Source organism: Bos mutus, chromosome 13, assembly GCF_027580195.1.
Source record: "Bos mutus isolate GX-2022 chromosome 13, NWIPB_WYAK_1.1, whole genome shotgun sequence".
NCBI classification, from domain to species: domain Eukaryota; kingdom Metazoa; phylum Chordata; class Mammalia; order Artiodactyla; family Bovidae; genus Bos; species Bos mutus.
In genome coordinates, this window is record NC_091629.1 from 41,089,244 (window position 1) to 41,105,132 (window position 15,889).

General features: G+C 45.4%; 2 protein-coding genes across 4 annotated transcripts; one reads left to right on the forward strand and one right to left on the reverse strand.

Annotated features, from left to right (window-relative positions):
• Positions 1–3,396: 3,396 nt before the first annotated feature.
• FAM217B (family with sequence similarity 217 member B) lies at positions 3,397–11,692 on the reverse strand. 3 transcript variants are annotated; one of them, XM_070381473.1, is made up of 4 exons: positions 11,591–11,692; positions 9,927–10,038; positions 9,734–9,819; positions 3,397–7,693 (listed from the first exon to the last, which is right to left on the reverse strand). In XM_070381473.1, exon 4 carries the CDS (start codon positions 7,687–7,689, stop codon positions 6,544–6,546), a length of 1,146 nt encoding a protein of 381 aa, XP_070237574.1. In that variant the 5' UTR covers positions 7,690–7,693; positions 9,734–9,819; positions 9,927–10,038; positions 11,591–11,692; the 3' UTR covers positions 3,397–6,543. The 3 variants fall into 3 exon arrangements, with proteins under 3 accessions (XP_070237574.1, XP_070237573.1, XP_070237572.1); XM_070381472.1 differs by having other exon boundaries at positions 10,845–11,622; XM_070381471.1 differs by having other exon boundaries at positions 10,778–11,622.
• Positions 11,693–11,777: 85 nt separating this feature from the next.
• PPP1R3D (protein phosphatase 1 regulatory subunit 3D) lies at positions 11,778–15,307 on the forward strand. The gene has a single exon (XM_005910816.3). It carries the CDS (start codon positions 12,131–12,133, stop codon positions 13,028–13,030), a length of 900 nt encoding a protein of 299 aa, XP_005910878.2. The 5' UTR covers positions 11,778–12,130; the 3' UTR covers positions 13,031–15,307.
• The last annotated feature ends 582 nt before the right edge of the window (positions 15,308–15,889 follow it).

Sequence of the window (15,889 nt, forward strand, 5' to 3'; positions counted from 1 at the left end):
AGGCTACAGTCCATATGCTGTACATATATCCTTGTAGCTTATTTGATACATAACAATTTGTACCTCTCAATCCTCCACCCCTATACTGCCCCTTTCCCCACTGGTAAGCACTGGATTGCTCTCTGTATCTGTGAGTCTGCTTCTTGTTTTCACTGTTATAGTCACTAGTCACTATGTTAGAGTCCACATATAACTGAAATCATACAGTATTTCTCTTTCTCTGTCTGACTTATTTCACTTAGCACAATGCCCTTCAGGTCCATCCATGTGGTTGCAAACAGCAAAATTTCCTTCTTTTTTAATGACTGATGAGTGACCTATTCTTGAGGTAAAGAGCCAGCTAGGTGCCTTTAAACCCTCGAGAAAGCAGAGTGAGGCAAAAAAGCAGAAGACTTTGTGGCCAGAGCACAAGAGGGGACTGGTCCGGCAGGTGGAATGCTGTGAGAGCAGCCAGTTCAACCTCGTAGACTTAAAGTGCTACAGAGGTGGACTTCTCAGACGTTAACCTCCAGAGATCTTAAAATGCAGCCTCTGGTTCTGGAGGTCAACGTTTACCTTTACCCTCATCGGGAAGGAAAGATCATGTTTCCCCTGCCCTTCTGGTGTGTTGGCTGACAGCCCCTGTAATAAAAGACAGATTAACAAGAGAAAAACCAACAAAACTGTAGTAAGCTGTGTGTCCCCTGTACACGTGGGAGAGACTCAGGAAAAGTGAGGAACTCCCAAAAAAGACTGAACTGCCAGAAATAACATCTCCAGCCAAAGAGGAGAAAGGACGTTTGGGTTTGGGGGAGCGAGTGACAGGAGGTTGTCAGGAAAAGCACAGAAAATGAGAGTATAGTTGTTGGCAGATTTAACTCCTGCCTTAATATGATCAGAGTTGATAAGATGAATAGGAATGTCTGAAATTTCTAGATTTAGTTCATCCTCCTCTTCCAGGTACAGACAGGAGGACACCCTTACAAATGGAGATTTCCCTTACAAATCTAAATGTCTTTTACTAAAAGGTAACTTCTCAGTTTTCAGAGCCTCTCCAGTATCTGCTGTTTCTTAAAAATAACCAGCCTAGAAAACAATCCCCACACCAATGAGGCATATTTTGGAATGGCAGATTCTGCCCTCCTTCACCCTCTTACATTTTTTTTTTTTTTTTGACTGGGCCTGACAGCTACATTGACAAGAGACAGGTCAGCAGAAGAAAAGCACACCAATTTATTTAATATTAATACATGACACACGAGACTTCATAAAGAATGAAGACCCAGAGAAATGGCAACACTTCCTTGCTCTCATATTAGGTTGAACAAAGTGGAAAAGTGATGAAACTGGGGGGAGATGAGATGATGAGTATCGTTTGAATAAATAAAGTTTGTGAAGAATTCTCTCGGCCTCAACTTCTCATCTCTGATGATAAATATGTTGCTTTCCTCCTGATATGGGGAACACATCTTACAGGAATTTCATCTCCTGCCTTTAAAGAAAAGAAGGAAGAAAGAGTGTTTTTCTCATATTTGCTGTCTTTCAAATGCCTTTAACTCAAAATCGTCCCTACGCCAGGGCGATTTTGGCATATGTGGTGTGTTATGAACTCCTTCAGATTCAGTGGGTCTGAAGTGGGGCTCAGAATATGAGGAACAGGCATAGAATAGTGCTAGCTGAATGGAATCAAACGTTAAATATGCATCGTTAGTTTTCTCTAAAATATCCTACAAGCCAGGACAATGATATATATGACTATCCCATTTTTAAAATTCCAAATGTATTTTCCAGAATTATCTCAGTTAATCTCTTAAACATCAAGTTGCTGAGGACAGAGATGTATGAATTGGATCCTTTGAGTCTCTATGAAGATTTTTATAAAACGAATGATTTATGTTCCTTCATTGAGCATTGTTCTATAAAGTGTTTTATGATGTCAAAGTAATGATGCAAGGAGGCTTTTGGACTGAGGTGGTTTTTACTCTTTCCTTGCCTACCAAATGAAACTAAACCCTAAGTGGAGAATTTCCTGTAAATGCCTCAAGAGTAAGAAAAACAACCCAATCACAAACAGCCAGTCAGGGTTTCCCAAATGGTACAACCACTTAAGCCACAGCCAATCAAACGGTTTCCTTGTTTTGCATCTTCTCCTTGCCTTCAGGTCCTATCTGGGAAGTGCTCCTAACCTCTAAGCCTTTGGTACTGCCCAATACAAATTGATTTTTGCTCAAATGAGTTCTCAAATATTTCCAGAGAAAAAGCTTAAAATTTTTTTGTTTCTGAAATCGAACACTCCTCCTCCCTCCCCATGTCTTCTGGATCACAATAAAAATCTTTCATTTGACCAGAAAGCATCACAGAATCAATTCAATGCTGCCTGAAAAGGATTAGTCGCCACCTTGTGGATAAGAAAATCACCACATCCAAAAATAATCTGCCATTTTATGTACAAACTAATGATGTGAAACCTCCAGCATGGTTCAAACTATCAAACAGTTATTTGTAAACCCCCTGTTAAAAATGAGACAGCAGACCCCAAATGAGTCGCTTATGCCAAGCCCCACTTCACCCAACTGAGACTTACCGTTTCAGCTCTTCTGAAAAAGAACCGTAAGCCAGTCCATCAGGAATAGCCTAGTCAGGCAAGTCATCTGCCTGGTTGCCCCTTGCCATCCTGGCCCCTAAAGGAAGGTGACCTTGCCACAACTAATCTTCTCTTTGCTGGTATAACTTTCTTGTCCGGTCCCTTCTGCTTGTAAAGGTTCCATTTTGTGCAGCCCCTCCCAGACAGCTCCTTTCTGTCTGCTAGGCTGGATGCTGTCAATCCATTAATCACAGGATAAAGCCAACAGGATTTAAATTTACTCAGTGAACTTGTTTTTTAACACCCCCAAAATTATTCTTTTTAAACCGCTACTGTCTGGCAGACCCAAAAGAGGGCACCTCATTGTCACAGTGGATTTAGAAAGAGGACCAAAAAGGTTTTCAGAATGGTTACAGCAGTAGCTGCTCACAATTGCTATTTCCTAACCTGGGGACCCCCTCGAAAGACACACGGCTCATTTCTGGACATGTACATTAAAATGCAATTTACTTCTAACATATTAATTTTATTGAATTTCCATCTGTGTCCCTAACCACCCTTGGGGATAATAAGAGGGACTCAGGAAAGGTGCAGCCAGGAATCTTCCTCACATGTGTCTAGTCCTGTTGTCATGTCTGCTGCTCAGAATTAAGAAAGTAATTGGGACAGAATTTCCCCCTCAGCAGATTTTGAACTAATCATGGAGAACGAAGACAAACTCTGAAATAGAACTGCATAAAAAGTAAATCAAAACCATACCAGAAAAATCCACATAGTGTTTTCCCGATGTTCAATTGATCTCAAGGAAGGAAAAAGCCCAGATTCACAAAAGCCTTTGTGTATTGTTTTATTATATACAAAACCAAGCATATAATAATTGCATAGCAAATAACAAACATGCTGCATTTTGAATGGTGCTCTGTACATGTTCATGAATAAATAATAAATACTGCTTATTACCTTGAAATACAGTACCAAGAAATTTATATTTTTGTTTTACTATTCTTGTAAATGAGCACAAAGGAAAGAGGAAATAGGTGATATTTAAACATGAATGGTAGAAATTCTTCTCTCTGGAAACTAACCAAATAGGCCCAAGAACCACTACACATGAGTGATACCCTCTCCCCCCATCTTTTTTGTCATAGGTTGCCAATCCCATGCTATCCCAGTTGAGTTACAAACTTTCAGTCAGTTTATAGTCATTAAGGAGAAACAGTCCCAACCTAAACAATTGTAGCTAATATTGATATATTTTTGTAGTTCACTTTTGCAGTTTTTACAACTTTTCCCCCTGATTCCAAGCCTGCAACAATTCTTAGCACTTTTTCTAAACTTTGGGTTTTTTTTTTTGCTACCATTTTATTGGTTTCTTTAATTGATTTAAGTGCAACATGTATGTAAACAACTGCACAGAAATGACAGGCACTACTTAGGAATACAGTGACTCATGTCACAAGATTCCATGGCTTCGATCTCATGGACTGAATGAGTTCACGACTCAACTCTGTAATGTGGCCTGCTCAAGTGGCAAGATTTTTATCTGCAGCATTTAGTGCATTAAGATGTGCGCATCAGAAATCACAGAAGTGTGCTTCTGCTCTGTAATGAACCTACATTCCTTAGGAGCTCTGAGCCAATCACAATTACCAACCAGAGGCAAAAAAGTAAACAAGCAAAGCCACTTTTTCAGGCTTTTCAAACTGTCCTAACGTGACATTATAACTATGCTTCCGAATTAAGCAACCAAGTCAAAGAGCAAGGAACATCCGAGAAATTTAACATCCGAGGTGTTAACTCAACATTTCTTAATCAGCTCAGACATACACGAGGCCAGGAAAGGTGAACCATGTCACCGTCCAGACCTCCTGCACAAGTGTGCTACTGCGAGAGGCAGCAGCTCAGCAGAAACCCTGGGTTTCTATTGGGATTAATATCAGGATCATACATGTGTGTGTAACATGCTTACAGAGATTTATTGGCCCTGAAACTTCATACAGAGTTGAATGAACATCTAGCAGAAAAAGAAATCATGAGTGGGGTGTAGACAGGACTCGCCTATCAGTGCTCACAGAAGCAGGGCCGTTGAAGGACATGTGGGTGAATGCTCAGGAACCACAGGAAGGAAAAGTTATAAATAACACTATATTTTCAAAATACCATACTTACACTGAGTACAAATGTTACAGTATAATCGTGAACCATAGAACTGATGCTGGCCAGATATACATCTTTTGTTCATTTATAAAAAGGCCTTAATCTTCAAAAAAGATCTTAATCTTACTGTAACCAGTGCTTTCTCCAGTAGGGCAGTGTGAGGAAGAAAGAATATAAGAGGGAATTGGGAAATAAAGTCTTAAAAGAAAAGGACTACCATCAACATTTTTGTTGTTTAATATGATTAAGATCAGATTTTCATATGGCATCTTAATATTCAATTTTGGCCTATTATTTTAATTATGTATAAATGCATCCTGTCTTTATGGTAACTTAAACAGTGACTTGGATGACACTGAATTGTTGGGTGAAAAGTCTGCCAGTTGGTAAATATTTTCAAATGAAATGTGCCAAGTTTTTCATTTGCCCCAAAGATTAAAAACAAACATATATATAAAGAAAACTAGAAGAATCATTTGAAGGAATAAAATCAGCTATAGTCATTAAAACATACTGTACATCAAGAATTGTCAACCAAAGGTTTTAAAGATTTCTACAATAATATCAAGAGCAATCTCCTCACACAACCATAGGGACAAGTAGATGTGACTTCAGTTCAGTTCAGTTGCTCAGTTGTGTCCAACTCTTTGTGACCCCATGGACTGCAGCACACCAGGCTTCCCTGTCCATCACCAACTCCCGGAGCTTGCTCAAACTCATGTCCATCGAGTCAGTGATGCCATCCAACCATCTCATTCTCTGTCATCCCCTTCTCCTCCTGCCTTCTATCTTTGTGACTTAACAGCAGTTAAATAAGAAGCATTTAGGAAGCTCATGAAGCCACAGGGCCACGTAAGGATGTGAAGACATTCGTTCAGTAACTTTAGTCATGCTCCCCCCACGAGATTATAAAGCAAAATTATAAAGTCCTGCTCTTGCAAATGAGGACAGATTATCATTTTACAACTGAGAGGGGCCAGGTCCCAAATCAGGAATGTAATAAGGGTTCCACTCAAAGTGGTTCCGTGTGTATCTGTCTGATTATAGGCCCTGCGTTTGCAAACTCTAAAAGGTGGTTTACCTGTGGCACCTCTTCAGAGACACCACCTGCCAGAAATTCCAGGTGTCAACATTTCATTCTTCCTCCCACCACTTGCCAACAACCACGCTTAGACCCACCAACCTCCACTGGGATGAAGTCTGCATGCTGACAGAATACAAAAAATTGACTTCACACCACCTCTAAAAGGCCTTCTTAAAAACAAAACAAAACCCATGTTAGGGAAAGCGCATGAAAGCCCTAGATTCTACTGTCTCCCAAGAGCAGGAAACTTAGTGATAAATGACTTTGCTCAAAATAGATGCTGTTGAGGAAGGGCCCAAGCTTCCCCTGGGTGAAAGAGCCAGAACATTTGTTTGAATCCTTTAGGGCCAGGGCGCAGAGAGCCCTGTCTCAGATACTCAGGATTCTCTACTGTTTGAAGCCGTACCCACTAACTAACAAATGCTGTGGCTGAGATTTCAGAAGTGGAGTTCACTCAAGTCCCTCTAGAGAGCAGTGGTTTTATTTCTTTCTGTGGCACAGACTTTGGCTGATGTTTACCTCAAGTTTGCCTAAGACTGTCAACACAAAGTATGATTACCTAAAGACTTCTTTTTTTGAAAACAACCCTGTGTGGCCAGGGTGGAGGTGAGGGTGGGTGGACTAAAGAACTGTCCACCCCTTCAGTAAACCTGAAGTCTCTAACAATTCACTGGAGGGGAACTTTTGGAAGAGCTTTAATACTGAGTCATCTGCAGGTTCTTCCAACTCATCATCTCAGTTATTTCTTAAATTTGTACGTATTTTGCTTTCCTCCATTCGTTTTGAGCTTTTTCTCGCTGGATATTGTGGCATGAGCACAGTGACTCACGTTTCCCTTCTTCTTAAGACCTGTGTGTGCTGGTGCCCGGGCAGCCCTGCAGCCGTCTGTGGGATCCAGGATCATGGCTGGCGGCCGGGGTGCGCGGAGGTTCCCATTGCTCTCGATCTTGGGGCCACCGTCCCCGCAGGATAAGTCCCAGGGCTGCAGCCTGGGGCTCTTGTTGGATTTCTTTTTCTTCTTCTCTGTCTGCACCTCCAGGGTTTGCTTCTGAGAACATAATCGGCTACTGCTCAGCACATCAAGAGGTCTGGGGGAAGCCTCACCAGTGTAACAGAATGGATGGACTTCCTTGCAGAGCATGTCTTTCTTTCGTGAAGGGCCTGACTTCAGAGGCCCTTCCTGGTGAGGCCTGGACAGAGCGCTGGGCATCAGCTTGCTTCTCCCAGGGCTCTTCAGGGCCCCCGAGGTCCCAGTGGGAGGCCTCCCTTTGGCCACCTTGCCTTTCTCGCACTGGATAGTCTGGATTTGCAGCCACTCGAGCTGGACGAGCCTATCGATGTACTTGCCCAGGAGCCCCCCGGTTTTGGGCACAGCCTCTGTCCTGCGCTCGGAGTGCAGGAGCATGGCCATGTCCCGCAGGTCCCAGGAGTTGCACGGGGGTGGGAGGAAGTCGGGGTAACAGTATTCAGGCCAGGTGGGGCCCTGCCCTGGGTGCAGATCGAAGTGAACCGGGTCAATCTCTTCCGCTCGAAGGTGAAGATCAGGAGGCGTGAGGGGGGATGGGGGGATGGCGATCCTTTCTGAATCAGAGAGGTCACTGGCACTGTCCTCCTCCTCGTCATCTTCTTTGATGATTTTCATGGACTCAAAGTCCAGAAACAGCTTGTTCCCTGAGAGCCCGTGATACCTGGGGCCGAGGGGGCTCCTTTCGGGGTTTCCTTCTGGGGAAATGCTTTCCTTCAGCTTATCCTCAGTTGGTTGGGGGACACCTCCTCTGAGACTGCTTTTCAGCTGGGAAGAAATGTGGGGGACTTGGGGTTTACTCTGTCTTTTTCTGGAATTCTTGGGATGTTGTACTTTAGTCCGAGATGGGCCTGCATTCATATTGCTGCAGGAAATAAAATTGCAATTCTTAGTCCATGTGACACAAACTGGCCTTCTGATGATTTTAAGAAAGTAATCAAAAGAAGCCTCTAGTTGTACACTTCAGGTATGACAACGGGTTAGAATATTTGAGGCCTCTAAACATAAATTACAGGACGGTTTTCCACTTGATACTCTATTTAGGAAATAATATTAATATAAAGCAGGTGCCATAAGTAAATGCATGGATTCATTTTGCATCAAATATTAGCTTTTAAGAAAAACACTAACATTTCATAAAGTACTTATATTATCATCTTAAACCCATTGTGTGTACTTTGAAAAATATCTCTTGCAGAACACTCAGTCTGTTGTTAATGATGAGCAGTGTTTAATAACACAAACAAGTAAAATCCACACCTTTCTTTTATATGCCTAGTTTAAATTAAATGTGGACAGGATGTAAAATACATATTTTACAGAACTTAATTGCTGGTTGGTGGTAACTCTGAGCCAGCAAATATCCTAAGGAAAACTGTAGCATATACAACCTACACCTTAAGCCAAAATCTTATTAAAGTGTCAGAGTATCTTCAAATAGAAAACACACTAGGGAAAACAGTGTTTAGAGGGATAGTAATAAAATCACACAATGCCTTATAACACAATATAAATTTTTTAAAAGGTTTACATGCTATTTTTTTTCTTTAAAATTTTATCATTTTTAAAAATTGAAGTATAGTTGATTTTCACTGCTGTGTTAGTTTTTGGTGCACAACCAGGTGATTCAGTTATACATACATATACATTCTTTATTTTTAAATATTCTTTTCCACTATGGTTTATCCTGAGATATTTTTGAACACAGCTCCCCGTGCTCTGCAGTAGGGCCTTGTTAATACTGCCCTTTGAATGGTGGGGAGGCAGATCTCATGAGTACTGTACACATTACTAGCAGGGCAACTGATTCTTCCTCTAATTTATTTCTGAGGCAGCATCTCATATCAGAGGTGAAAATATTTTCTTTTCAACTTATTTACCAAGAACAGTGCACTTTACCAAGATGAATAATACTCAGCAACATCAGGCTGGTGTGGTTTAAAAAAAAAAAAAAAGATGGTAAACATGCTTTGTGGAAACCTCAGAGGTTCATTTGCTGGAGGTCTCCACCACAATAAGCAATTACTTGAAAATGTGCCACCTCTTAATAAACATGGAGGAGGTTAAATCATTGCCAGCAGCATAACATGTGTTCAATAAATGTTGAAAAAAATGAAGAAATGGATAAAGTAATTGCCATGATTTAGAACTCATAACCAACATTGTTAAAACCTTTCTTTACCTCTAGCTGTCTATGTGCATCCATAAAAGTTATTACTAGTATCCTTTTTATAGAAAAGGAAACAAACATAGAAAGATGATTACCCAAAATTGTGGATTCTGCTAACAGTGCAAGAATTATGACCTCCTAGAATTTTTACCAAATGCTGCTGCTGCTGCTGCTGCTGCTGCTAAGTTGCTTCAGTCGTGTCCGACTCTGTGGGACCCCATAGACGGCAGCCCACCAGGCTCCCCCGTCCCTGAGAATCTCCAGGCAAGAACACTGGAGTGGGTTGCCATTTCCTTCTCCACCAGTTCTACGATGCTGCTGCTGCTGCTAAGTCGCTCCAGTCGTGTCCGACCCTGTGCGACCCCAGAGACGGCCTCCCACCAGGAGCCTCTGTCTCTGGGATTCTCCAAGCAAGAACACTGGAGTGGGTTGCCATTTCCTTCTCCAATGCATGAAAGTGAAAAGTAAAAGCGAAGTCGCTCAGTCGTGTCCGACTCTTAGCGACCCCATGGACTGCAGCCCACCAGGCTCCCCTATCCATGGGACTTTCCAGGCAAGAGTACTGGAGTGGGGCGCTAAACTAGTAATGTTTAAAACCATTTCTGTCAGACAAGAAATATCGTGTATATACTTAGGTCTACAGACATATTTTTCTCCCAACCACACATATCAATCTGGAGAACTGAGCTACTGCTCCCTTTGCTAGATAAAGTAATTACATGAAAAACTATTTACCTGGTTTTCTGATAAGATTCATTCACCCTATTCCCTTTCTTGAAACAGTCACATGGCTGATCATCATTTAGGGTTGGATAGACTGTCTAAAGAGAAAGACATACAGTTAATAAATACCCTAAACACACACACAAACAAGAAACATGAAAAACCGGAACAAATCTAAATGAGATTTTACTTAAGTTTACATTACCTTTTCTGTAGTGCTTGAAATATTCTTGCTCAATCTGTTGGAAGATGCCGACAGCAGGGGAAGTGACTTCTTTCCTCCTCTAATATTCGGGCAGGGTGCCTTACCACCGGAACTAGAAGCAACAGAACAGTGTTGGTAAGTACCAACTGCAAACACCCTATCACCCTTATCATGTTGCTTTTCACTTTTTTGTTCTTAAATATTCAAATTGTATAAAAAGTTTGAATGGGGGAATATTGCCTTCTATTTATGGTTTAATCTATTTTTGTTTTTCACAGTGGGTATTAGATACAAGATCACACTACTATAAATGGATTTCATCTCTCTCCCCATACACACACACACATACACCTGCATGCACATACAGGACATCTGTGGGACTAATCAAGTTTGGCTGTTACTCCAAAGTTCCTGTGTCCATTCTCATTCATTCCTTCCTTCCACAAATAGAGTGCCTAGAAAACAGCAGGGTTAGATACCTATCCTACTCTCATGGAGCTTGAACTCTATTGGAAAGGCCCCCTTTCAGGCCTCCTGCCTTCACTATCACATCAGTCCATGAAAAATTTATCAGTATAATACATATCACACAGTGTTCTCTCTCTGTGACATTTTGTTGACTGGTACCACCCAAGGCTGCTTCTCCCCTCTTGAGTGGCCTACTAAAACTGCCCCATTCGAATGTGAATCTTCTTTCTTCCATAAAATCCCCTGCCTCTGAAAAAATGGAAGAGTTGGGATTATACATTTTTATTTCCTTCCTAAAACTCTGCTATGTTTCAAAACAAGCATGTATGCCATTTTGGTCCGTGTAAGTATGATGAGAAGGAAAATCACATGCAGGCCCTTACAATGAATGAATGAGACCATAATCAACTGCTCGATTCGTTTCAGATGTAGAAAACGTTCTTCACCAACCCCCTTCATTAGTCTGGTTTTCCTGCTGCCTTGTCCCTCTGGATTGTACAGGAACACTCTAGAACTCTCTAGAACTCTCTAGAAAGTGCACTCCCATCTTCTCCACTTCATTTCACCTGGCAGGCTTTACACCCTGGGCTGTGCTGTTTTCTGGACAAAGTTACTGAGAGAGGAGAGGTGACAGCCTGCAGGGTCCCTAAAGATGCAGAAAGCAAGCTCTGGTTTCCCCGAAGGTTCGGGAACAAAGCTAAAAGTCTGGATTCTGCCTACAAAAATGGGTCCCAAGCGCCAGAGGCTGCTTAAGGGCAGCCTTAAATTTGTCACAGGGTCTTAACCCTTGTTTTCATATCTTCCTCTCCTCCGGTTTGGAGCCTCTGTGGAGACAGTAGTAGCAGCAGCGCCGCCCCCTCCCCATCCCCCAGGGAGAGGGTCAGCGGTCCCCGCGGCAAAGCATTGTGGGTGATGCGGGGACACGACGCTTCGCGTCTACGCAGCCAGGCTCCCACGGTCTGGCCTAGGGTCCGTGTTGCAGCGCAAACGTCCAGAGAGCTGGCTACCCTCGAGGCTTAAAATGAGCCGGGGACCGGCTCCCGGGCAGGCCGAGTGGCGCGCCCCTCCCCCGCCCGCATTAGCCCAGAAATCCGGTGACCGCAGCGTGCACGCTCCGGGTCCTCCGCGCGAGCAGACGCCGATCTGGGACCGATCCGCGCGCCGGCCAGCCGGACGCAGACAGACACTGACCAGACCTGTTTCGCGGCCGCGGAGGACACGTGACGCGGGGCTGGGCGGGAGGCAGACGGCTGCGCTGGGCGGCGGGAGTCCGCGCCGGCCGCGTCACGAGGGGCGGGGCGGAGGCTCGCCGGGAAGTTGCTCCGACAAGTCGCGGCCGGGTGAGTAACGCGCGGCCGGGAAGGGGCCGCTGGGCGGGGCCCCTGGGCGGACACTCCCTTCCCCGCACCCTGAGGAAGCCCAAGGCCGCCGCCGCCACCCTGTGCTCCGCTGCGGCCCCGAGGAGCGTCCGCGCGAGCAAGCATTTGTCCTGGAAACAGCTTTTTTTTTTTTTTTTTCTTGCCCAAAGCGGAAAACCAGGGGGAGGACTCGAGGGACCAGGTGGCGGACGTGGGGAGCGCGCAGCCGGCCCACTGCGTCCTCTGCAGGCGGCGGTTCCAGCGGACCCTCCCCAGGGTCGCTGAGCACGTCCCGGGACACCAAAGGAGCGGACGCAGGGTCGGGAGGGAGACCGCCCTTCGGTTCCGCCTCCTCATCTCTCGACAGTCGGCCGGGCCATGTCCGGAGGCCCGGGCTCGGCGGTCCTCCCCGCCACCGTTGGGTTCCGGAAGCCCGCCCCGCGGAGCCTCAGCTGCCTCTCTGACCTGGACGGCGGCGCGGCCCGGGAGCCGCGGCCCTGCCGGCCCCCGGGGAGTCCGGGCAGCGCGCCGCCGCCGCCACCTGCGCCGTCCGGCTGCGACCCCCACCTACGGCCCATCATCCTGCGGCGGGCGCGCTCGCTGCCCAGCTCGCCGGAGCGCCGCCAGAAGGGCGCGGGCGCTCCGGGCGCTGCGTGCCGACCCGGCTGCAGCCGGCAGCACCGCGTGCGCTTCGCTGACGCGCTGGGCCTGGAGCTGGCGCAGGTCAAGGTGTTTAATGCGGGCGAAGACCCGTCCGTGCCGCTGCACGTGCTGTCGCGACTCGCCATCAACTCGGACCTGTGCTGCAGCAGCCAGGACCTGGAGTTCACTCTTCAATGCCTGGTGCCCGACTTCCCGCCGCCCGTCGAGGCCCCGGAATTCGGCGAGCGCCTGGGGCGCCAGCTCGTGTGCCTGGAGCGCGTCACCTGCTCGGACCTGGGCATCAGCGGCACGGTGCGCGTGCGCAACGTGGCCTTCGAGAAGCAGGTGGCCGTGCGCTACACCTTCTCAGACTGGCGCAGCGCGCACGAAGTGGCGGCGCGGTGGCGCGGGCCGGCAGGCTCCGGGGGCTCCGAGGACGTCTTCGCCTTCGGCTTCCCGGTGCCGCCCTTCCTGCTGGAGCTCGGCTCCCGCGTGCACTTCGCGCTGTGCTACCGTGTTGCCGGAGCCGAGCACTGGGACAACAACGACGGCCGCGACTACAGTCTCACGTGCCGCAACCACGCACTGCACATGCCGCGCGGGGAGTGCGAGGAGAGCTGGATCCACTTTATCTGAACTTCCTGGCGGGGCTCGCGCGTCTGGGAGGTGGCCCTGCCTCACACCCGACCCCCAAGCCGGGGCCGTCGGACCTTGCTTCCCGCAGCTGCAAGGTGTGCTCGCTGTGGCCCGCCTATGCTGTCTTTTACTTGAAACGTCTGGCTCACTTGGTCTAAACCGTGGCCTCCGATGCCAGAAGGCTGGGCTGTGTCATGTGCTGGGTGGGGTGCTGGGTGAGTAGATGCACCAGTGAGTTGGCCCTATGAAGAAGGGCCAGGCAGGTGGTTTTGGAAAGGCCTGCACCCTGCACTGGGAAAGCCTGTGGCTTTTGCATGTGTCCTGATCGCGTCTCTGTGAATATAGCTCTTATTTATCATCACTGCTATGTTGAAACCTTTTACCCTTAGTCGATGCCTTCTTGGGAACATTCTGAATTCAATAAGCTAAAAAAAAAAAGTCATTCTTGTGCGTTTGTGCCCACTGTAAACCGAATGTATATGCTGTGACCCCCATCATGGTCCCTTGAAGCATTCCTGCCCTGGGACAAGGAAAACCTGAAGTCACATTTGCATGCCAATGTCTGTAGGCTTCTAACAGCGGGGAAACTATTAATAGGCAAGAAATTGATGCCTCTTCGGTCATCATACAATCATTCCTGGGAGTTCAGGTTGCCCCATTAGGCTGTGTCTCCTCCATCAGCAACTGCCAAGAAGGAAAACACTTAGAACTTTTAGTTTGCAAAACAGCCCCTTCTGCGGTGTTTCTTTGCACTTTATGTATTTTATTGTACATGTTTGATAATTGTGTATCTGCACTTTATCAGGCCACTCTGTTTAGGTTTGAGCTACCTAAGTATTTAAAGAAATTCTGCCTTAAGTTATTTCAGTTTTCAGGCAACTCTGTGGAATTTGGGCAACAGTGCCCTTTGCAGTTACCTTTTTGACGGTTATGGTGACTCTCTTGATGTCTTCTTAAGTGTCCAGGGTTCCAGCAGTCATCATTCAGAAGTCACATTATCAAGTGGAACTAGCAGGTATTTTCAGCAACAACAAGACTGGAGGAAAAACAATACACAAATACTTATACATTTTAATTGTTTTAAGCTGTATTTGTATATGCCTGGTTTTATCAACTACCTGCCAACTTTCATCTTTGTGCCTTCAGATAGATAACTTTGTAACCTTGTCTGGACTTGTTTTCCAATTTTAAAATGTTAAATGCTTTTTTATTTTTAATTTTCCAACCAAGAATTCAAGGCCATTGTCTCCTGCAGAGTGCCACAACAACTTAAAACTCTTAGCAAGGGGCTATTTCTCTTGGTGCTGGTGGTGGTCTGACAGCAGGTGCTAACACAGAGGTGTGAAAACCCAACTAAGGTAGATGTGGTCTCCAACTTGGGAAGCTGGTTTCCAAGAGCTGAAGCCAGTGTGATAAATCTTGTAATAGCTGTTACCAGTGAATTAACTCTAAATATTTGAATGCTTGTTACCGTTTGTCAAATAAGTATGCAAAGGATGCATTTTGCCTTTTAACCAATTTCTTTCTTTATAATGGCAACTTCAGTGTTTTAAAAAATTCCAGCAACAAGGATGGCTTTTTGGTACTGGTCTAAGAATATGGAACTCTGATTTAAAACATTGTGACTGAATTGAACAATCACTGGCGGTTAGCACTATGTACTCCATTGACATGCAAGAGGCAAAGAAGCCTGGTCGCATTTCCAAGCCCATGAGGGCCTAGGCCACTATGCCCTGGATCCTAGCCCAGTATGCAAAGCAGTTGTCCAGGGTGTTCACATATGAGCAAGAGCTGGCAAATATATTGCTATGTAAAGGCACGTGGAGAATCTTATAATCTGTGTAAAGGTCATTTGCCCAAAAAGGTGTGGTCACAGAATATGTAGTAAATGTTATATCTTAAATATTAAAAGAACCTCCATGTGCCTTTGAATTAAAAACTTTAAAGCTTAAATATGCCTGCCTAGTTAATAAAGAAGCTTTGGGACAGCTTAAGGAGATTTTCAGGCCTGAAAACACAGTGACATAGCCTGGATATTCAAGTTTTGTTGTAACCTGTGCAATTGTTGGGTCTCTCCAAACATATTTTAATTCCTGCCATTTAAGATGACTTCACCTAAGCCTCACTATTAAAGTATATGTGCACAAGTTGTTGAAGTGTGTTTTTCTTGTGGCCTGATTAGTGTGAAACAAGGCTTTAGAAATGTGTTGATTAAGACATTTCACATGTCTTATCCTTCCTAGAATGCTGTCACATTTAGTATCTTGCCAATATAAATAAATGCATTTTATGATGGCATCTGGGCTTCAGCAGCACAGTCATGTGTGTCTTTGCGAAACTGAGATGCATCCTTTTATGCCAGGTCAGTATTACATAGGAAGAAAGCTCTAGGAAAACACAGGGGATGGAATAGTTACTGTACTTCATCTTACTGCTTATTGAAGCCCATGTAGGAATAACTACATGAGTATCTTCACCACCCCCAGCCATGATGACTGTCACTCAATTACAGAGCTTTGAGCACAGGGAAAGGAAACCAACTTATGTCCTCTCTTATTTGCTGGCCTACAACGGTGCTGTATTTGATGTCATTTAATCCTGAAAACTGCACTACCTGGTAGATCAGTTCAGTCGCTGAGTTGTGTCCGACTCTTTCCAACCCCATGAATCCCAGCAAGGCAGGCCTCCTTGTCCATCACCAACTCCCGGATATACCTGGTAGATAATAGCCCCATTTCTCAGCTGAAAAGAATGAAGCTCAGAGAGATTTCGGAGAAGGCAGTGGCACCCCACTCCAGTACTCTTGCCTGGAGAATCCCACGGACGGAGGAGCCTGGTAGGCTGCAGTCCATGGGGTCG

Coding starts and splice junctions, on each gene's coding strand:
- PPP1R3D (XM_005910816.3), top strand. CDS start 12,131: ATGTCCGGAGGCCCGGGCTCGGCGGTCCTCCCCGCCACCGTTGGGTTC.
- FAM217B (XM_070381473.1), bottom strand. CDS start 7,689: ATGAATGCAGGCCCATCTCGGACTAAAGTACAACATCCCAAGAATTCC.